The following is a 15,506-nucleotide window of genomic DNA, read 5'->3' on the forward strand; positions in this document are numbered from 1 at the left end:
GTTTTAATAAATATTAACTTCAGCAATTCCATAAATACTAATTTCTGTCTTTCACTCGAAACATTACCAGTCTTATCCCACAGTAGGGCGTGCAGGTTATTATTTATCACTGGTATTGAATCAGGATCGGTATTGGTCGATATCCAAGGCCCAGGCATCAGTATTGGGACCAGAAAAGCTGGATTGTTGCATCCCTAAAACAAACAAACAAACAAACAAACAAAAATCTCAATGATCCTCAAACTCATCAGCCAATGGGGCAACTGCAAGCGTGAGCCAGGCGTGTTAAGTATGTGAATGGTGCTCCACTTGGACAGAGGAGGGGTAATAGTTTGCCTGTTTGATGTAATTTAGGCCTGCTGGGAACACTATGGTGGCCCATAGGTGTCAGATTACTTCCCAAAGCCATAATACAAATGCAAAACCAAAAGCACAATTGCAAAAGCCACAACACAACACAAGTTGAGAGAGGTCAGTTTTACCAATGGACACAGAGAATTTGTGAACGAAAGTAAATTATTTTCTTTTGCCACTTTAGCTATGATAAATATAGTTTCTTAGTGGTCTCACCTTGTGATATCTTTCAAAGTACTTATATTTCTATATTCATTGGTCATATGTCATCTTATATTGGGCTTTATGAATCAATTATGTCATAACATTAGCATTATAGCTATAATTACCATAACTGAAGTCATGAAACAAAATCATTTACTCACTTAAATGACTTTTCATTGTCCGTTTGAACAACTGTCCTTTTAACTTCCATTGCTGTATTTCCATTGTATTGTTGCTTTTGCAAATTGACTGACGCCTACTGGCCACTTTACAAAACACTTTTGAAAAAAGACCTTTTGACAGGGTTACATATTAAAAATAAACGTGTACAAATTATAAAATAACCAAAAAAACAAACCAAAACCCAAACTCTTTTGGTTGTGTGAATACATTTTATAATACATCAGTGAAACAATGGGTCTAGATTTGTGTTACATTAAAGGGAGTGCCCCATGTTGTGTTGATAAAACTAATCACCTTAGTGACATATATCCATGTTGAGAATAACTCACTTGTTTGATAACAATAAGCATATTCGGACCGCTGAATGGAAATTATCAATGACCATATTTACCAAGTGTGTGTGTCTGAGTGAGTGTTGGGACATCTTAAACTCGTGTTGCACAGTAGAGCAAGGCAACTGAATCCAAAGTACTTTCAGAGACACACAACAAATACAGACACATCACATGCAAGCACACACACACACACACACACACACACACACACACACACACACACACACACACACACACACACACACCCTCATAGAGTGATACACTTGATGTGTTTAATGGGTCTGTAGTAAATTGCAGCTAAGTGCCTTCAACCAATTTTCCTTTCACAGCTGAGCCCGACACACACACTCACACACACATATGTAAGCACACACAAAAAAACACTTTGTTCATGCTCAGGTTGGACAGATGTGACAAAAGAGTTTATCAGGGAAAAGCCAGTCTATTGTTTTATTATAAATGAACTGTACAAAAATGAAAATCTACATGTTTCAGCTAAAAGCATCTCATCATTTTGGAACTTCCTTTGAAATTTAGACCACAGAATTGACTCAACACATTCTTGTGTTGTGAATTTTTATTTCTTTGGAATCTGGGAGGAACAGTTTCAGAATCACATTGGGTTATTTTAAAATATTGAAGACTAAAATCGAAATTTTACCCACAACAACAAACCCAAACCTGAAACATTTGCATGTTTCCAGACTGTGAGAAATCTTGTGCAAATGCAGCGATGTAATCCAACTTGAAATAACCTTCATCAATGTTCTCACCCAGCCGTAAAACTGGAGTCGAAGCAGTCAGACACTGAACATCTGATTCACACACATGCACACCCTCACTGACTTTATTGTTTTATTAGTGCCCTATATAAAGCAATAAACAACCTATGTGCATGCATGACCTGTGATTTGTTTCCTTCACTTTCTGTTCTGGCTTCTTAGAATGGATTCATCCAAGGTCTTTATCCTTTCTTGCTCACACATGTTTGAACTTTCCTTTTTTTCTCCTTTTAATAATCATCTTGCTTTTGCTTGGATTCAGAGATGTGTAGACTAAAAACAAAACAAAGATATGAGGTGGAAGGCGACAAAAAGGTGTCAGGGAGCTGGGATGTGGTTTGGTTGAAAGAAATAAAAGGAAAGCAGCGAAAAATGTAAAAGGAAATTAGTTAATTAAACTTAAAAAATTATAAAGATGATATCTATTTTCACATCATTTTGCATTCTCTAAAACTAATTTTCTGTGAAATATTCACCAAAAGTTCCCTGTGTGTCAAAGTGTATGAGAAGATTTTAAGCAACAATGGAACTGCGCAAATGCCGTCTCTATGTTTTTTTTTTTATTATTTTCTCAACCCTTTTTCATGAAGTCAGCATTTATTTAATTTATTCCTAGAAAAGGAAGCACTCCAATTAACCAGTGTGCCAGGGTGCATTGGTAAATTACAGATGAATAATTGGAGGAAGTCAGTGGTAAGCAAGGACAAAATAAAACATGGATAAAACAAGAAAGATACAGAAGATTAAAAGTTAAAGGGACAGTTTTTATGACTAACAAACTGCGAACGCACACAGTAAAAGCTTGAAACTAGAGAGATAAAATGTTCACAAATAAAAAAAATAAGATAAGAAACATAAAAATGAGATCTGCATTTAAAAAAGGAATATTACAGTGGTGTTAGGAGTCGCTCACAACATTTTTTATATTCTGTTCCGTATGCAGTTGCTCAGAAATACTCTGTCTAAAAACTTATATTTTGTGTTGACTTTGGCGCCCCCTGTGGACAAAGCTTTACATCTTTGCTCGTCACATCCTGTGAACATGATTGTAGGGCTTTTTAACAGTTAAACTCTATTTAGTTACCCTACATACCTACCTCAGGGCAGAGGTTGCAGACATTAAAATAACAACAGAAGTAATCAAACCTGTCTCTGATGAGTTTTATTTTTTTTTCTTTAAAGGTGCTAAAGAGGCATCAGTATTGCTTTCAGTCTGTTTCATAAGCAGCTAAAAAATACTCAAAGGAGCTATAAATGAAATCAAAGCCGAGGGAAAAGGGGGGAGATTTGCGCAAGTGTTGAGTTTCAGAGATGAACTGGACGTCATTCTGGAGATTACATCCCCACAATTAAGCAAGAAGAGCTGCCACAATGGTCTTTTTCCTAATACATAAAAGTAATTAATGTATCTACAAAATGCCACGATAGTGTATCAGTTTTGGTCCACTTAACAACAACTGGCTCATATACTTTCATGTCTAATATTTTCATATTTTGTGTCAAATGGCTTTAAAAAGCCCATTCCTGCCTAGTCTAAGGGGCTAAACAAAGTGGTACCTGGTTAGTTTTCAGATGGGAGACCTAGTGGAAATGCTACATACTGTTAGCTTATGGCAGCTGTAGCTCAACTTCTCAACCACAAGGTTGGAAGTTCAATCCGGCTTTCCCACTTCACATGTCAGAGTGTCGTTGGGCAAAATATTGAACCCTTCATTGCCCAAATGGTACAGGAAGGGGCGTGAATGGGATTGGCTAATCCTGATGGAAACCTTGTACAGCATCCACTGCAATCAGTGTCCGGATGATCAAATGGGTCATGGAGTGTGAGAGTGCTTTAAGTGGACACAAAGTACAGTCCATTAACTATTTTCACCGTTGCCACAGGTTGTGATTGGTTGAAAAATCAACAGCTCAAAGCACAAAACAAAGCAAAGAGAAAGTCTACAAAGTCTCCCTTGACTTTTAGAAAGTTTCCTTCACTCCGTATCTGAAGCATGAAAGAAAATGAACTGTGATTAAGTAATGAAAGGACAAGGTCTGGATCACATTGTCTATCTGCTAAATATGGAGGGCACTTGAACCCTGGTGGGGTGTTGGTGCCCCCAAGATGTAACAGTTATATCGCTTTCTATATTGCTAGGCTCCTACAATGACTCAAACGCTAACACTTTCACCAATCTATTGAGTAATCCTTGATATATATTCCTTCTGGAAGGTTTTTGATTCAGTTGATCAGTGTTTACATGAAGACGCTGGACGGTAAATTAACAGTCAAAAAAATCCAGGATTATGTGAAAGGTATTGCTTACATGCCACTATCTTAACCCTTAAAGGGTAAGACAATACATGTTGATCAGTGCAATGGGATAAAGCCAAAGATCTCCAACTGGTAAGATGCGTAACTACCTATCCAACATGGAGAGAAAGGAAATCTGTTCACATCTTTTCAACGGGGGAATGTTTGAACATGTGCGTCATGCTCAGAGCACATTGCACAGTAGCCTTCTGGTGCACATTTGGAGTTTTGAGAAAAGTATCATTTTCTTTTTTTTAACCTAATCCCAAATAAGAAAAAGCATGATTTGAGTTACTCCAGTGAGGCTTTGTTTCTTTTTTTCAAAAGTTTGACTCAATGGTCTTAAAAACATTTAGTTACTCATCTGACACCACTTTAGCTGGGAGGTCAAGGTTGTACATGTGTTAACTGGTTGCTATGAGGACACATTGTATGGCTTTAATGTACTTTTAGGAGTGTTTGTGGTGCTTTCCATTCCAGTGTCGATACCCAGCCACAGGAAGAGCGAATGATTGAGTAATTGCTTAAAGTGAACAGTCCACTTCCCCTGAGCAAACTATCCATACATTAACATTATGTAATTGTGTTGGAACAAGTGTATACGAGCTCAAACTGATTTCTCTTCCAACTTAACAGACAAAATGGCCAAACAGCCTCCAGCTTCTTTGACTCACTGGCAGCCTTACACACCCTTAAAAAAAACAGTAAAAGCAATCTTTATCTCCCTGTGAAAAGGACTTGAGAGCATGATTTTCTTGATGCTTTTAATTTATTAAAAAGAGGAGCAGAGGATGCAGGAGAGCTGTTAGAGCGAGGGGCACAGTAGTTTTGTTAACTGGCTTCGGTGGAAAGGTCACAGAGAGAGCAGAGGGAGAGTCAGAGTCGTATATGTTCCGAGCAATTTCCTCTCAATGAGAACGTTGACAATTTAAAGAATGAACAGAGAGGTAGATTTGTTGTGTGTGTGCGTCTGTGTGTGTGTGTGTGTGCTCAAGTCTTTGTCCATTTACTGGAAGCACAGTTGAGGGTTAGATGGAGGCACTTCCATTTTGATTGTGAGGGACTCCTGCGTTGTGTGCGTTTGTGTGTGTGTGTGTGTGTATTGGCTTAAAAGAGAGCAAGAGTCTGAAGGAGGGAGAGAAAAAAAGAGCGACAGACAGATAGAAAGAAGAAGAGACAGAAAGAGAAGTGCTTACATACTTTTATTGTAAGTCACAGCTGGAATTGAATTTGTACAGAAGAGCAGTCCAGTATTTTCACTGCGTCAACTCTTTTAAAAACTGTGTGCATGTGTGAAACCGTGCGTCGACAGTCTGTGTGTGTGTGTGTGTGTGTGTGTGTGTGTGTGTGTGTGTGTGTGTGTGTGTGTGTGTGTGTGTGTGTGTGTGTGTGTGTGTGTGTGTGTGTGTGTGTGTGTGTGTGAGAGAGTGTGATGGGTGGTTTCGCTCTAGTTGCTTCACTTCAAATTGCACACACACATCACAAGGCACACACACATACATACATGCATGGATAAGCTTCATCGAAGAGAAAGACTTGTTCCTGGACTTTATTTCTCTGTGCGTCAAGCACACACAAATGTGTTTGTCTGCAGATGCACATGTGTAGAAACACACACACACACACACACACACACACAGACGCACACGCACACACATTTCTTCTCTCTATTCCTCCTTCTTCACTCATCTTTCACACTAACACACACACACACACCCTTGAACCGACATGAACTCACACTAAAACCCATTCATTCATACATAGAAGCACTTGGCACACAAGACCCCATCACACACACAGGCAGACACATTGACACACACACACACACACCTCCTCTGAGCTTATCTGAGTGCAGTGTGGAGCAGCTTTTGAAGGCAGTAGGGAGCCAGTTGTTGACGAGCCACTTAATAATTCCCTTGGACAGGCATGAAATTCTTCCCTTTTTCCTCTCTGTCTCTTCTGCTCGCGCTCTAATGTTCCCCCTGCTGTGTTTGTCTGATTTTTCCTTTACATCCTCTTTTTTTCTCATTCTGCTCTTTGTCTCTTCTTTTTCCACATTACTGCCCTCTCTGTCTCTTTCTATTCTTTTTTCCTTCTTCCTGTGATTCATCTCTGCATTTTTTGTAGACTCAAGTTGTTTTTAACATGAAGGTTAAAAGCACTCGTTATGACAGGGTGCATTTTGAGCTGAAAAGGCAGATTGTCTGAATTCAACACATTCTGTTGACTGCTACGAGTGCACCCTCTTTCTCTTTTCCTTCTTTTTCTCCTCCTTCTTCTTCTCTACAAACTTAATTAGATTATGATTGAACATGCAGATAATTCAATTACAGCTCCATCCCTGTTAGAGAAGCTTGTTCACAAAAGCCTGCCGACATTTTTACACAAGTTTGACCAAGATCAAGAAGAGTTAAGACAGCAACTCACAATAAACCTTAATAACAAAATCAATTCACACTTATCAGTGAAATATTTTCTTAGTGAAGGTTGAGGCTGATTAAACCTTTTTTTTTTTGAAGTTGCTCACAGTTTAGTTACAAGCTTGGTCAACTCCTCTGTGTATTCTGAGGGAGAGTTGGAAGGACATTTATTGTACAAGTGTTCTTCTCTGTTTACTTGGTTCGTTGAATCAATCCTTAATACTGTCATTCTGACTTTTCTCATGATGACATTATAGTGTAATCTATTAATCTATTTATCCATTCAATAATTGTCAAATTATGGTTTGTAAAAATTTCATGGTTCGTCAAATTTCATGCCACTGAAAGTCTGACAGATAAGCTGGGTAAAGTGGAGGGATTTAAAAAATTTAGAGAGTGTAGGGGATCAAAGGGGCAAAATATACAGAGCAGGATGTAAGGTTTGATGATTTTAAACATTCAAAGATTAAAAAAATAAATGCTCTTTTTTGTTTCTCTGTGGCCATATTGGAAATGATGACTCCAACCGAGTATAGACTCTCCTGAAAGAAAGGGGTGAAAAGTTGCTGGCTGGCTAACAGGGATAGTCCACCAACATGTGTGTTGATCACACAGTCACACAACCATGCCCCTGATAGTTAGTGTTTTTCTATTTTGGTTTTTACCATCACTAACTTTGTGCTTTCAATGATAATAATTATAAATATAGCTGCAAGCAGCAATATTGGGCTGGAGCCCGTCGGCGGATATGTCCCAGCCCGGGCATGGGTGGCTACATGTGCAGCAAAATGTGGCTCAGCCAAAAACATGTGTATGGATGAGGTTTGGTCCCCGCAGCAAGCATGAATGCTTAATTGGAATCATAGTTCATATGATTTGCGTCCAATAGGTGCAGCTGTATTATAACTGTGATGCATGTGGAAAGCAGTCCAGAGTAGGAGTGAGGTCATGTGTTTAAAACTGGGACCAAATGTTACAATAAATTGAAAAAATATTATCATGTTTATCTAGAGGGTGGTGCAATGGCAGTATCATAGATTTGAGGTTATATAAGTGTTGGGAGATGGACTTTTATAGTGTGTGTGAAATACGAAGGAAATGTGACCTTATACGACTGAGTTACTATTACTTCCTGGTTTGTTTCCAGATTGGTGAGTTTAAATTGGTGGCATAGACACACCCTATTTTGTACTCTGGTGAAAAAAAAAAATCCCTTCTGGATTAACAAAGTGGCTATTACCTCATCTTAATTGTGCAGTTATACAGAACTCCAGATATGAACCTTTTTTTTTTTTTTTTTTTTAAATGACCACGTACCGTAAAGACCAATAAAAAGTGGGGCTGTAAAGACTGAATGTAGCTTTTGTCACTGTGCTAAAAAATGTTGAATAACAAGGACACTGACCAAACAAAATTTGGCTGTGATGCACAAATGCAAAAACTGCACTTCCTTGGATGTCCACTTGGGCCTGGCCCCGGAAGTACTGAAAACCACATACACACCCATCTTTGAAAAAAAAAAAAAAAAAAAAAGACGATCTTTATGGAATTTTTTTTTTTTTTCAGCTTGGTCAAAATTTAAAATACAAAAAAGCATTCACTGTATGGAGTATTATTTTTTTTAATTATAATTCAGCTGTTTAGTAGATATAATGATTATGAGTTTTGTGTAATTAAGGGCTAAGCTGACTTCACTGACAAGTGTGGATGCTATGGCTCTGTGACTTGTGCAAGGTCGCCTAAAGATAGGCCGTCTGCATTTCTAGCATGGCCCACAGAGGTGGTAGGTTTCGAGACAGTGCCTCAGAAACAGATGCGTGACATCACAGAGACTTTTTGGAACTAGACTCTAGTGGCACCAAAACTCCTAAAACTGCTGCTTGGCTAAGTGTCCTCATTTTATATTGTATTCTTTGCTTTGGGATATTGCAACCAATTTACTCAGTTTTTGTACTGCAAATATGCATGTCCACAACTCAGATAAAGCTGCACACACTACATTGAAAAATAACTGCACCAAACAACCACATACTGATAGAAATAATGATTAAATGGCTCCGTCTGCCCTGTTTCAACTCACCTTATCCTTAAGTTCAAGGCCTAAAAAACCCTCCTTACAAATAAAAATGTTTTTATTTTCAGGAGACAGCAGGAAAAGACGGGAGCATCTAATAAGTCAATGTTTTATTTCTTTCAAGAAGAAGTCTTTCCCCCACGTTGTTGTCATCTTTTGGCCTGTGGTGTGATAGCAGAGATGTAAACATGATGTTATCTGTGGCACTTCTGTGGCTTCCAAGAGACTAGTGCCCCGGGATACACAAACACACACAAACACACACAAACACACACACACATACGTTTTAACATATACACATAAAGACTCTGTACTTTCACGAGCACATAGAGAGCAAGATGCACATTATCTCCCGTCGTCTTACTCCTCTTCCTCTTTGATTTTTATCCCTCTATCTGCTCTCCGACCCTCAAGGCGCAGGGAGAATCTCCTCTTTAATTTATTTATTTCTCTGCTTCGTCTACACTCTTTGTGCCCTTCATCTTCCTCTCCTGCTCCCTGGCTTTCATCTTTTCCATGCTTTTAATCCTGTTTGTCCCCACTATTTCCTCCCCATCTTCATCTTCCTCCTCCTCTTCCTCCTCACCTGTTTCTCACCTTCAAACTGCATAAGTGTCTTCTGTTGTGTCACACATCTATAGCATCTATTTCTGATTGCAGGGCAGACTGAACCAAATATAAAAAGAGGAAATAAAAAGAGAGTTGCAGAAAGACAGTGTGTAGGAAAGTGAAGTAGACACGCACAAACACACACACACGCAAACACACACATAGATCTCATTAAATAAAGGTCACATGGCGATGTGTTGCTGAAAAGGATAGGGCATTAGGCGACTTGTCACTAGTCACTTTCACTTAAAGTCTTGACTGTGTGTGCTAAGTGAGAATGTGTGTGCATCAGCATCTTATTACATTTATTTGTGTTATTCATGAGTGTTCATGTCTGCAAGTGTGTTTTTCTGCCCTGATATTCTATTTATACTTGTACTTTATTTACATATTTGCTCTTAGTCTTCCTCCTGTGTTTGCATCTTTGCATTTTTTAGACACAGAACAAATAACCGTGTCTGCAAATATCTACTTCATGTGTTTCTACACAGGGTATACATACTGTTCAATGTAATAGTGGGTTTGGGATAGTTGCCATATTTGCCCGATATTTTCAGGTGCTTTTGGACTTCTTGTATCCTCATGCAGAAATGTGATGCATGCGAAGTGTAACTACACCCCTTCTTGATCCTTATATAATAGGAAGTCTTATAATGTGTTCATGTTCGCATTTTAATGATCTTAAAACTAAGATCGCAGTGTTTCTGTTGGTTAAATTGTGCTAAAAATGAAGCCTTCTGCAAGGAAGCTCATTTACATGCATTAGCACTCTGTAGCCTCTAACCCTGCATGCATAAAGCTCCTGTGAGCACATTTGAACTGGTTATACAACACACTGAAATTGACACTGATGCCTAAATGACTTATAAAAGCAAACAAGGCCATCAGTGATAAGACAGAAGGTTCTTCTAAAGCAGGGGTGTCGTAACTTTTTTCATAGGGGAACACACTTTAATATGTGAAAATGACTGTACCATGGCATGTTTGATAAACGTAAAGTATTTCTTTCAGAGATTTCTGTTAGAATCAGACGTTGAATGTGGTCAAACATACTTGTGCCTTTACAGACTTATGAAATTTAAAAATATCCCTCATTTGTCTCTTGTTACAGATGATAAGTGGTTTGTTTTCTGCAGTGTTACATGCTGCGTAAACATCAGCAAACTCTGCTTCTGACCAAGGAAAATGTTCTCCATTAGGGGGCAATATGGGGAAAATAGATCAGGATTTTTTCATTGTCAGGATCAGAATCTGGATTGTATTAGAATGGTTCAGTGAAATGTTTTTAAAATTATTTCAGAATAGAATAGAAAATACTTTATTTATCCTTGAGAGGAAATTCAGCAGGAAATCACAGCAGTAATCAAGAAAACAAAAGTAAGAAAGAATATAGTACAGTAGTACAGTATAGTCCATAGGAAAATAGATGATGACAGCCAACCTCCACCTCTTCAGGGTCCAGGACTGAGCTTCTTCAGCAGTTTGCTCTGTCTCCCTCTCCAGTGTCCTGTCTGCTCACAGCAGGTAAAGTTCTCCTAATGTGGCGTTGGTGTCCCATGTTTGCTCTGTTAGCCATGTCTGTGCTAGCATGATGCTACTCTGCCTTCTCGTATGTCCTCTGTAGACCCTGCTAGGTTAGCACAGCTAGCTCGTCCATCTTATTGGAGATAGATCTTACGTTTCCTATAACGATGAATGGAAGGAGAGGTCCATGTGTTCACTTCTTAGCTCACACCTGAGTACCAGCAAGTTGTCCTCACCTTCTTCTCCTCACTTTGAAGGGGAGACATCAGGCCTAGCACCAGTTAGCATCGACATGCTACAGGCTGCTAAAAGCTGATTTCGCATGTAAACAATGCAGCCACGGTTACAGGTAGGCTCTTCAGACAAACACAGGAGCTAAAATAGTAAAAATATCACTGAAAATGCAACCAGCTTGGTGTCTGTGACAAACACAAATGAACTATACAAAGTAATGATTCACTCAAAATGCAAAGATAACAAAAAAGAGATGAAAAAATTACAAGCAACAGACAAGAAAGAGTGCTGCTGGCAGCCACAACTTGATGGCGCCTAGCAACCAATTTCGACCTACAAACAACATTTCTAGCCCCGATTATTTCTTATCCATCGTTCTTTTTTCCTTTTCTGTACATTTCATAGCTTTAATGTTGCCTTGTGTCCTCTAATGTGTTTTTGAACTCTCACATTTTCACATCATGATAAACAGTCATTTAAAGATGTCAGCTGTAAGAGATGTTGAGCTTGTTCAGAATGTACAGAGCTTTAGCTTTATACAAGTAGCCATATGAACAGTCTAAATGTAGATAAGTGAGAAGTTACTAGTCATACTCTTTTGTGCATGTGACAGAAAATGTAAATGTACTCATCATTCAAAGTATGCTTTTGTGCTATCTTTCATACACTGCAAGATGAAAACTGGGCTATAAAAATAGACGTGCCTGACTTTCTACATACCTCTGTAAAGTAATTACCATCCATATTTCAGTCAATAACTTCCACAGCAAAAGTCCAGATTCAGTTTTAATAACACAAAGGAGAGTTAGATATTTTCAGAAAACAATACTTGCTTGAACTTGCTTCTGAGTTACGAGGTGCTGCCTTATCCACCAACAGTGGCAGGAAGCACCAAAGTTGTCCTCCATGGGGACTAAAAGATTGTACTCACAGTACCAGAAACGAGAAAAAGTTACCCTGAAGCTGCTCAGACATCCTGCAATAAGGCTGTAATGGAGTTCCACCATCATCACCCTATTGTAATCATACATTGAATCCTGCAACAGCATGATGGTAACATCAAAGCTGCTGACAAGAAGCAACATGGACACAAATATCTGACTTGAACATATGTGAGCTGTAAGTGCTCAGCGTTTTAGTCTGAAACCATTGCAATGCAAACTGTGGTGTGTGTAAAACAAATAGATTCTCATGAGTCCTCTTTCATCCCCTTTGTTGACATTTTTGAACACTCAGCTGGATTCCACAAAATTCACACTCACACACACACACACACACACACACACACACACACACACACACACACACACACACACACACACACACACACACACACACACACACACACACACACAAGCACAAACACACAGAGAAAAGTATTCTTCCCCTCCTGAAACAGTGGGTCCAGAAACACCCTGTAATCAGACATTTGTGTGTTGGTGGTAATAAATGCCCCCTTGGAAACTCAAAGCTAAATAATCACTGCTCTCTGAGGTGTGTGTTGGTTTTGTGCTATTTTTGTCGGTGGGATCTAATCAAATGTAATCATGCTGATTACATTAATCGTGCAGTTTATAATCACCTCTTTTTCTTCTCTGCCGTAAACCTCTCCCCTGCTTTCTCTTACTTGTTTATTATGCTTGGCCCCTCTCTTTCTGTCTTTGTATTTAGTCACTCGGGGAGAAGTAATTCAAAAAATTAAAGCTTCATAAACAAGATGATGAGAAGCGTCACTTAGGGTGACCATCGCTTATTGGAGATTTCAAACTTTCTAATCAGGGTCAATTGTTTTTACAGTTCTTCAGTGAAAATGAATCATTAAAAAATCCATAAAAACAAAAACTGTTGTTTTTTCCTTATACAACTTTCTTTATTTTTCTTTCTGCAGGACACAGAGGTGCTGAACACAGCCATACTCACAGGCCGACGCGTAGCAATGCCAATCAAACTGGTGACAGTGGAAACTGACGGGCAGGTGAGGGAGGTGGACGATTCACTCACCTGCAGCTCAACGGACGTGGACGTTGTCAAGGTATGCATTTAGAGTTCACAAAAAGGGATAGAAAAAATTGAGGAATCACAGCAGAAAAAAGATCCTCCTCATACATGCCAAGTCAGACACTAAGTCAAACTTATACATAGCACTTTTGGAAAGGTCGATAAAGTGACATTCAGTAAACCGTTTAATATTCTGAATTGTGACTGAACATGAGTCAAAGACAAAAAACGGGCTCAGGGAGTTCACAAAATATCTTACGACATGCTCAGCTAGGTAGGTGAAATATGGGTAAAGAAATCATTTGTGAAGAGACTGAAAAATGAGACAAGTTTTAAAGAATGGAGACGTTTTCACACTACATGTGAGGAGGTAAACTCAGGGCATTAAACACAGCAGGGAACCAATCTTAAATCATCATCATATCCCAAATCTCGCTGGATTTGTGTCGTTCTCCCGCTGCATAATAAGACACTTATCACAGTGTGCAAGCTTTCTGTTTTACTTGATGTCACATGAAAATTGCTGCTCTTGTTTGGCTGACACATTTGTTTGTTTTGTTTGAGATGTAAGTGGGGGCAAAGATGGCTGACATTTAAATCAGTGTTTTAAGGATGTAAAACAGCTAAAGATCTGGTCTTGTGGAAAAAAGCTCTCCTTGTTACTGATTGGTTTCAAGACTGAAGCTTCAGTGAAAGAATGCATGACAGAGTTGTTGTTTCTATAAATATAAGGATTATATTGTATGAACTCAAAGCCTCTATTTTAGTTAATTTTTAATGTGAAAGGGCATGTTTCGCGGTTATGTTTTTTCTTTCAGTCTCTGCCTTCCTTACCATTTGCTCTTCTTTTTACAACACAGTTTGTTGGTATATGTAGACCCTTTGAATTTTGTAATATTATTTCCAAAAAATATCAAAAACATAAAAGAGATCAACTAAAAGCTGCCCTTATGGAAACTTATAGTCCAAAGATCCTATCCACCCCCAGTCAAGATTGTTTAAAGTGACCTGTATTTAAAATTAAATTCCAACTTTCCAATGCCTTAAACTACAGTAAAAACATTTTTTACAACTAGAATGAGTCATTGCTTAGCAGCATAAACTGCACTAATTGTTCATAGCTTACTTCATTTAAAAGCAACCAAAATAAACTTTTATTAAGTTGAAATGCTGAGCAGAGAGCATTGCAACATACAGAAATCTTATGACTTTGATAATCTTCTTTTTCTTCCCCACATTTTTCACTATTCAAATTTTGAACCATTCAGCATGTTCAGGAGAAGTGTGCTTGTACTTTACACATTTCTAACCCTTTTACTTTTTAAAATATTCAACGTTTTCCAATGTTTTTGGCCCATTAAAATGAATGGAGATGTTCCATCACCATGGAAACCTCACAGTTGATGATGTCTTAAGGGGTTCTGAGCTTATAAAAAGGACTGTTGTGCATCACTTACACAAGAGGTTAGGGTTCAGGGTTAGGGCTCAGCATAAAAGCATAAAGAGGAAACAGTTTTTATTTCTCCTTAAGGTACAGTCTCTCAGAAGGAACAAGGTCCAACTGTCCCCTGGCATGAAGATTTCATTGTGTCCAACAACGTAAATAATGTACAGTTCCTACTTAGCTATGCCTGTCCTTTCTTTTAGTGTTTTAAAGTTTATTTGACAGGACATCTTAAGAGAGTCAGGAAACATGGGTAAAAAGATGCTGAATTGGTCTCAACATGCTCTAGGTCATGTCTAGACCAGGGTTCAATCATACGAAGAGTGCTTCCAGGACTGAAGCCTCTGTAGATGTGGCACCTACTGTACTCGATAATCTAAACCATCTGTTATTTTGTATGGTGGAGTTTGTAATTCTAAAACTGCAATAGTTGAACCCAGTCTGTGGTAACATTGATAGTTATGAGTCCCAATTCCAGTGCCCGAGACCAAGGTGTGGGCAGTTGTCTTAAATGTTATCATCTTTTCAATCCAACATGCACTCCAAAATATTTCTACCCAAAATAAACCATTGAACAGCCCTCTTTTTAGGTGGAAAACAGTATAAGTCCATCTTATACGCCAGCCCAAAATTTACAGTAATCACTAAAGTCACGTTTGCAGGAAATGTGTTTACTAAACCTCAGTTTCAAAACTCTGATGTAAGACATCGCTACCTTGCTTTTTCATTCGATATTCAGTCCTGACTTTTACACTTAATCCCCTCCATAGGGAGGTCAGAGGTCAGGGCCACTTGAAACTGGCAGAGCTCCAGTGTCCCTCTGAGAGGCTCCTGATCAGGACAGCTGAACGTGACACTTAGAAGGACAGTCTCAAATGATACGCCTCACCACCACCAAAAGCAAACATACAGAATTAATCGCACGGAAATAACATCAAAAAATATCTTTACAGAAACAAGCCGATGTCAGGGACTGAAGATTGATTCCTCTTGTGCGCCATTCCCCGTGCCTTCAGGCCCGAAAATGAAACGCACCCTTGCTGTGACAG

The 15,506-nt window shown here is 38.8% G+C and overlaps 1 protein-coding gene across 1 annotated transcript in view; it reads left to right on the forward strand.

The window, feature by feature from the left end:
- Positions 1-15,506, forward strand: part of LOC141790241 (transmembrane protein 132C) — a 343,929-nt gene that overhangs the window by 273,195 nt on the left and 55,228 nt on the right. The window contains exon 6 of the mRNA XM_074669971.1: positions 12,904-13,047. Coding sequence (XP_074526072.1) covers positions 12,904-13,047 — 144 coding nt within the window. The remainder of the gene's footprint in view (positions 1-12,903; positions 13,048-15,506) is intronic.

This window comes from Halichoeres trimaculatus, unplaced genomic scaffold (genome assembly GCF_033239565.1).
Source record: "Halichoeres trimaculatus isolate MK-OKI-2021-1 unplaced genomic scaffold, fHalTri1.1 fHalTri1_scaffold_5, whole genome shotgun sequence".
Classification (NCBI taxonomy): Eukaryota; Metazoa; Chordata; class Actinopteri; order Labriformes; family Labridae; genus Halichoeres; species Halichoeres trimaculatus.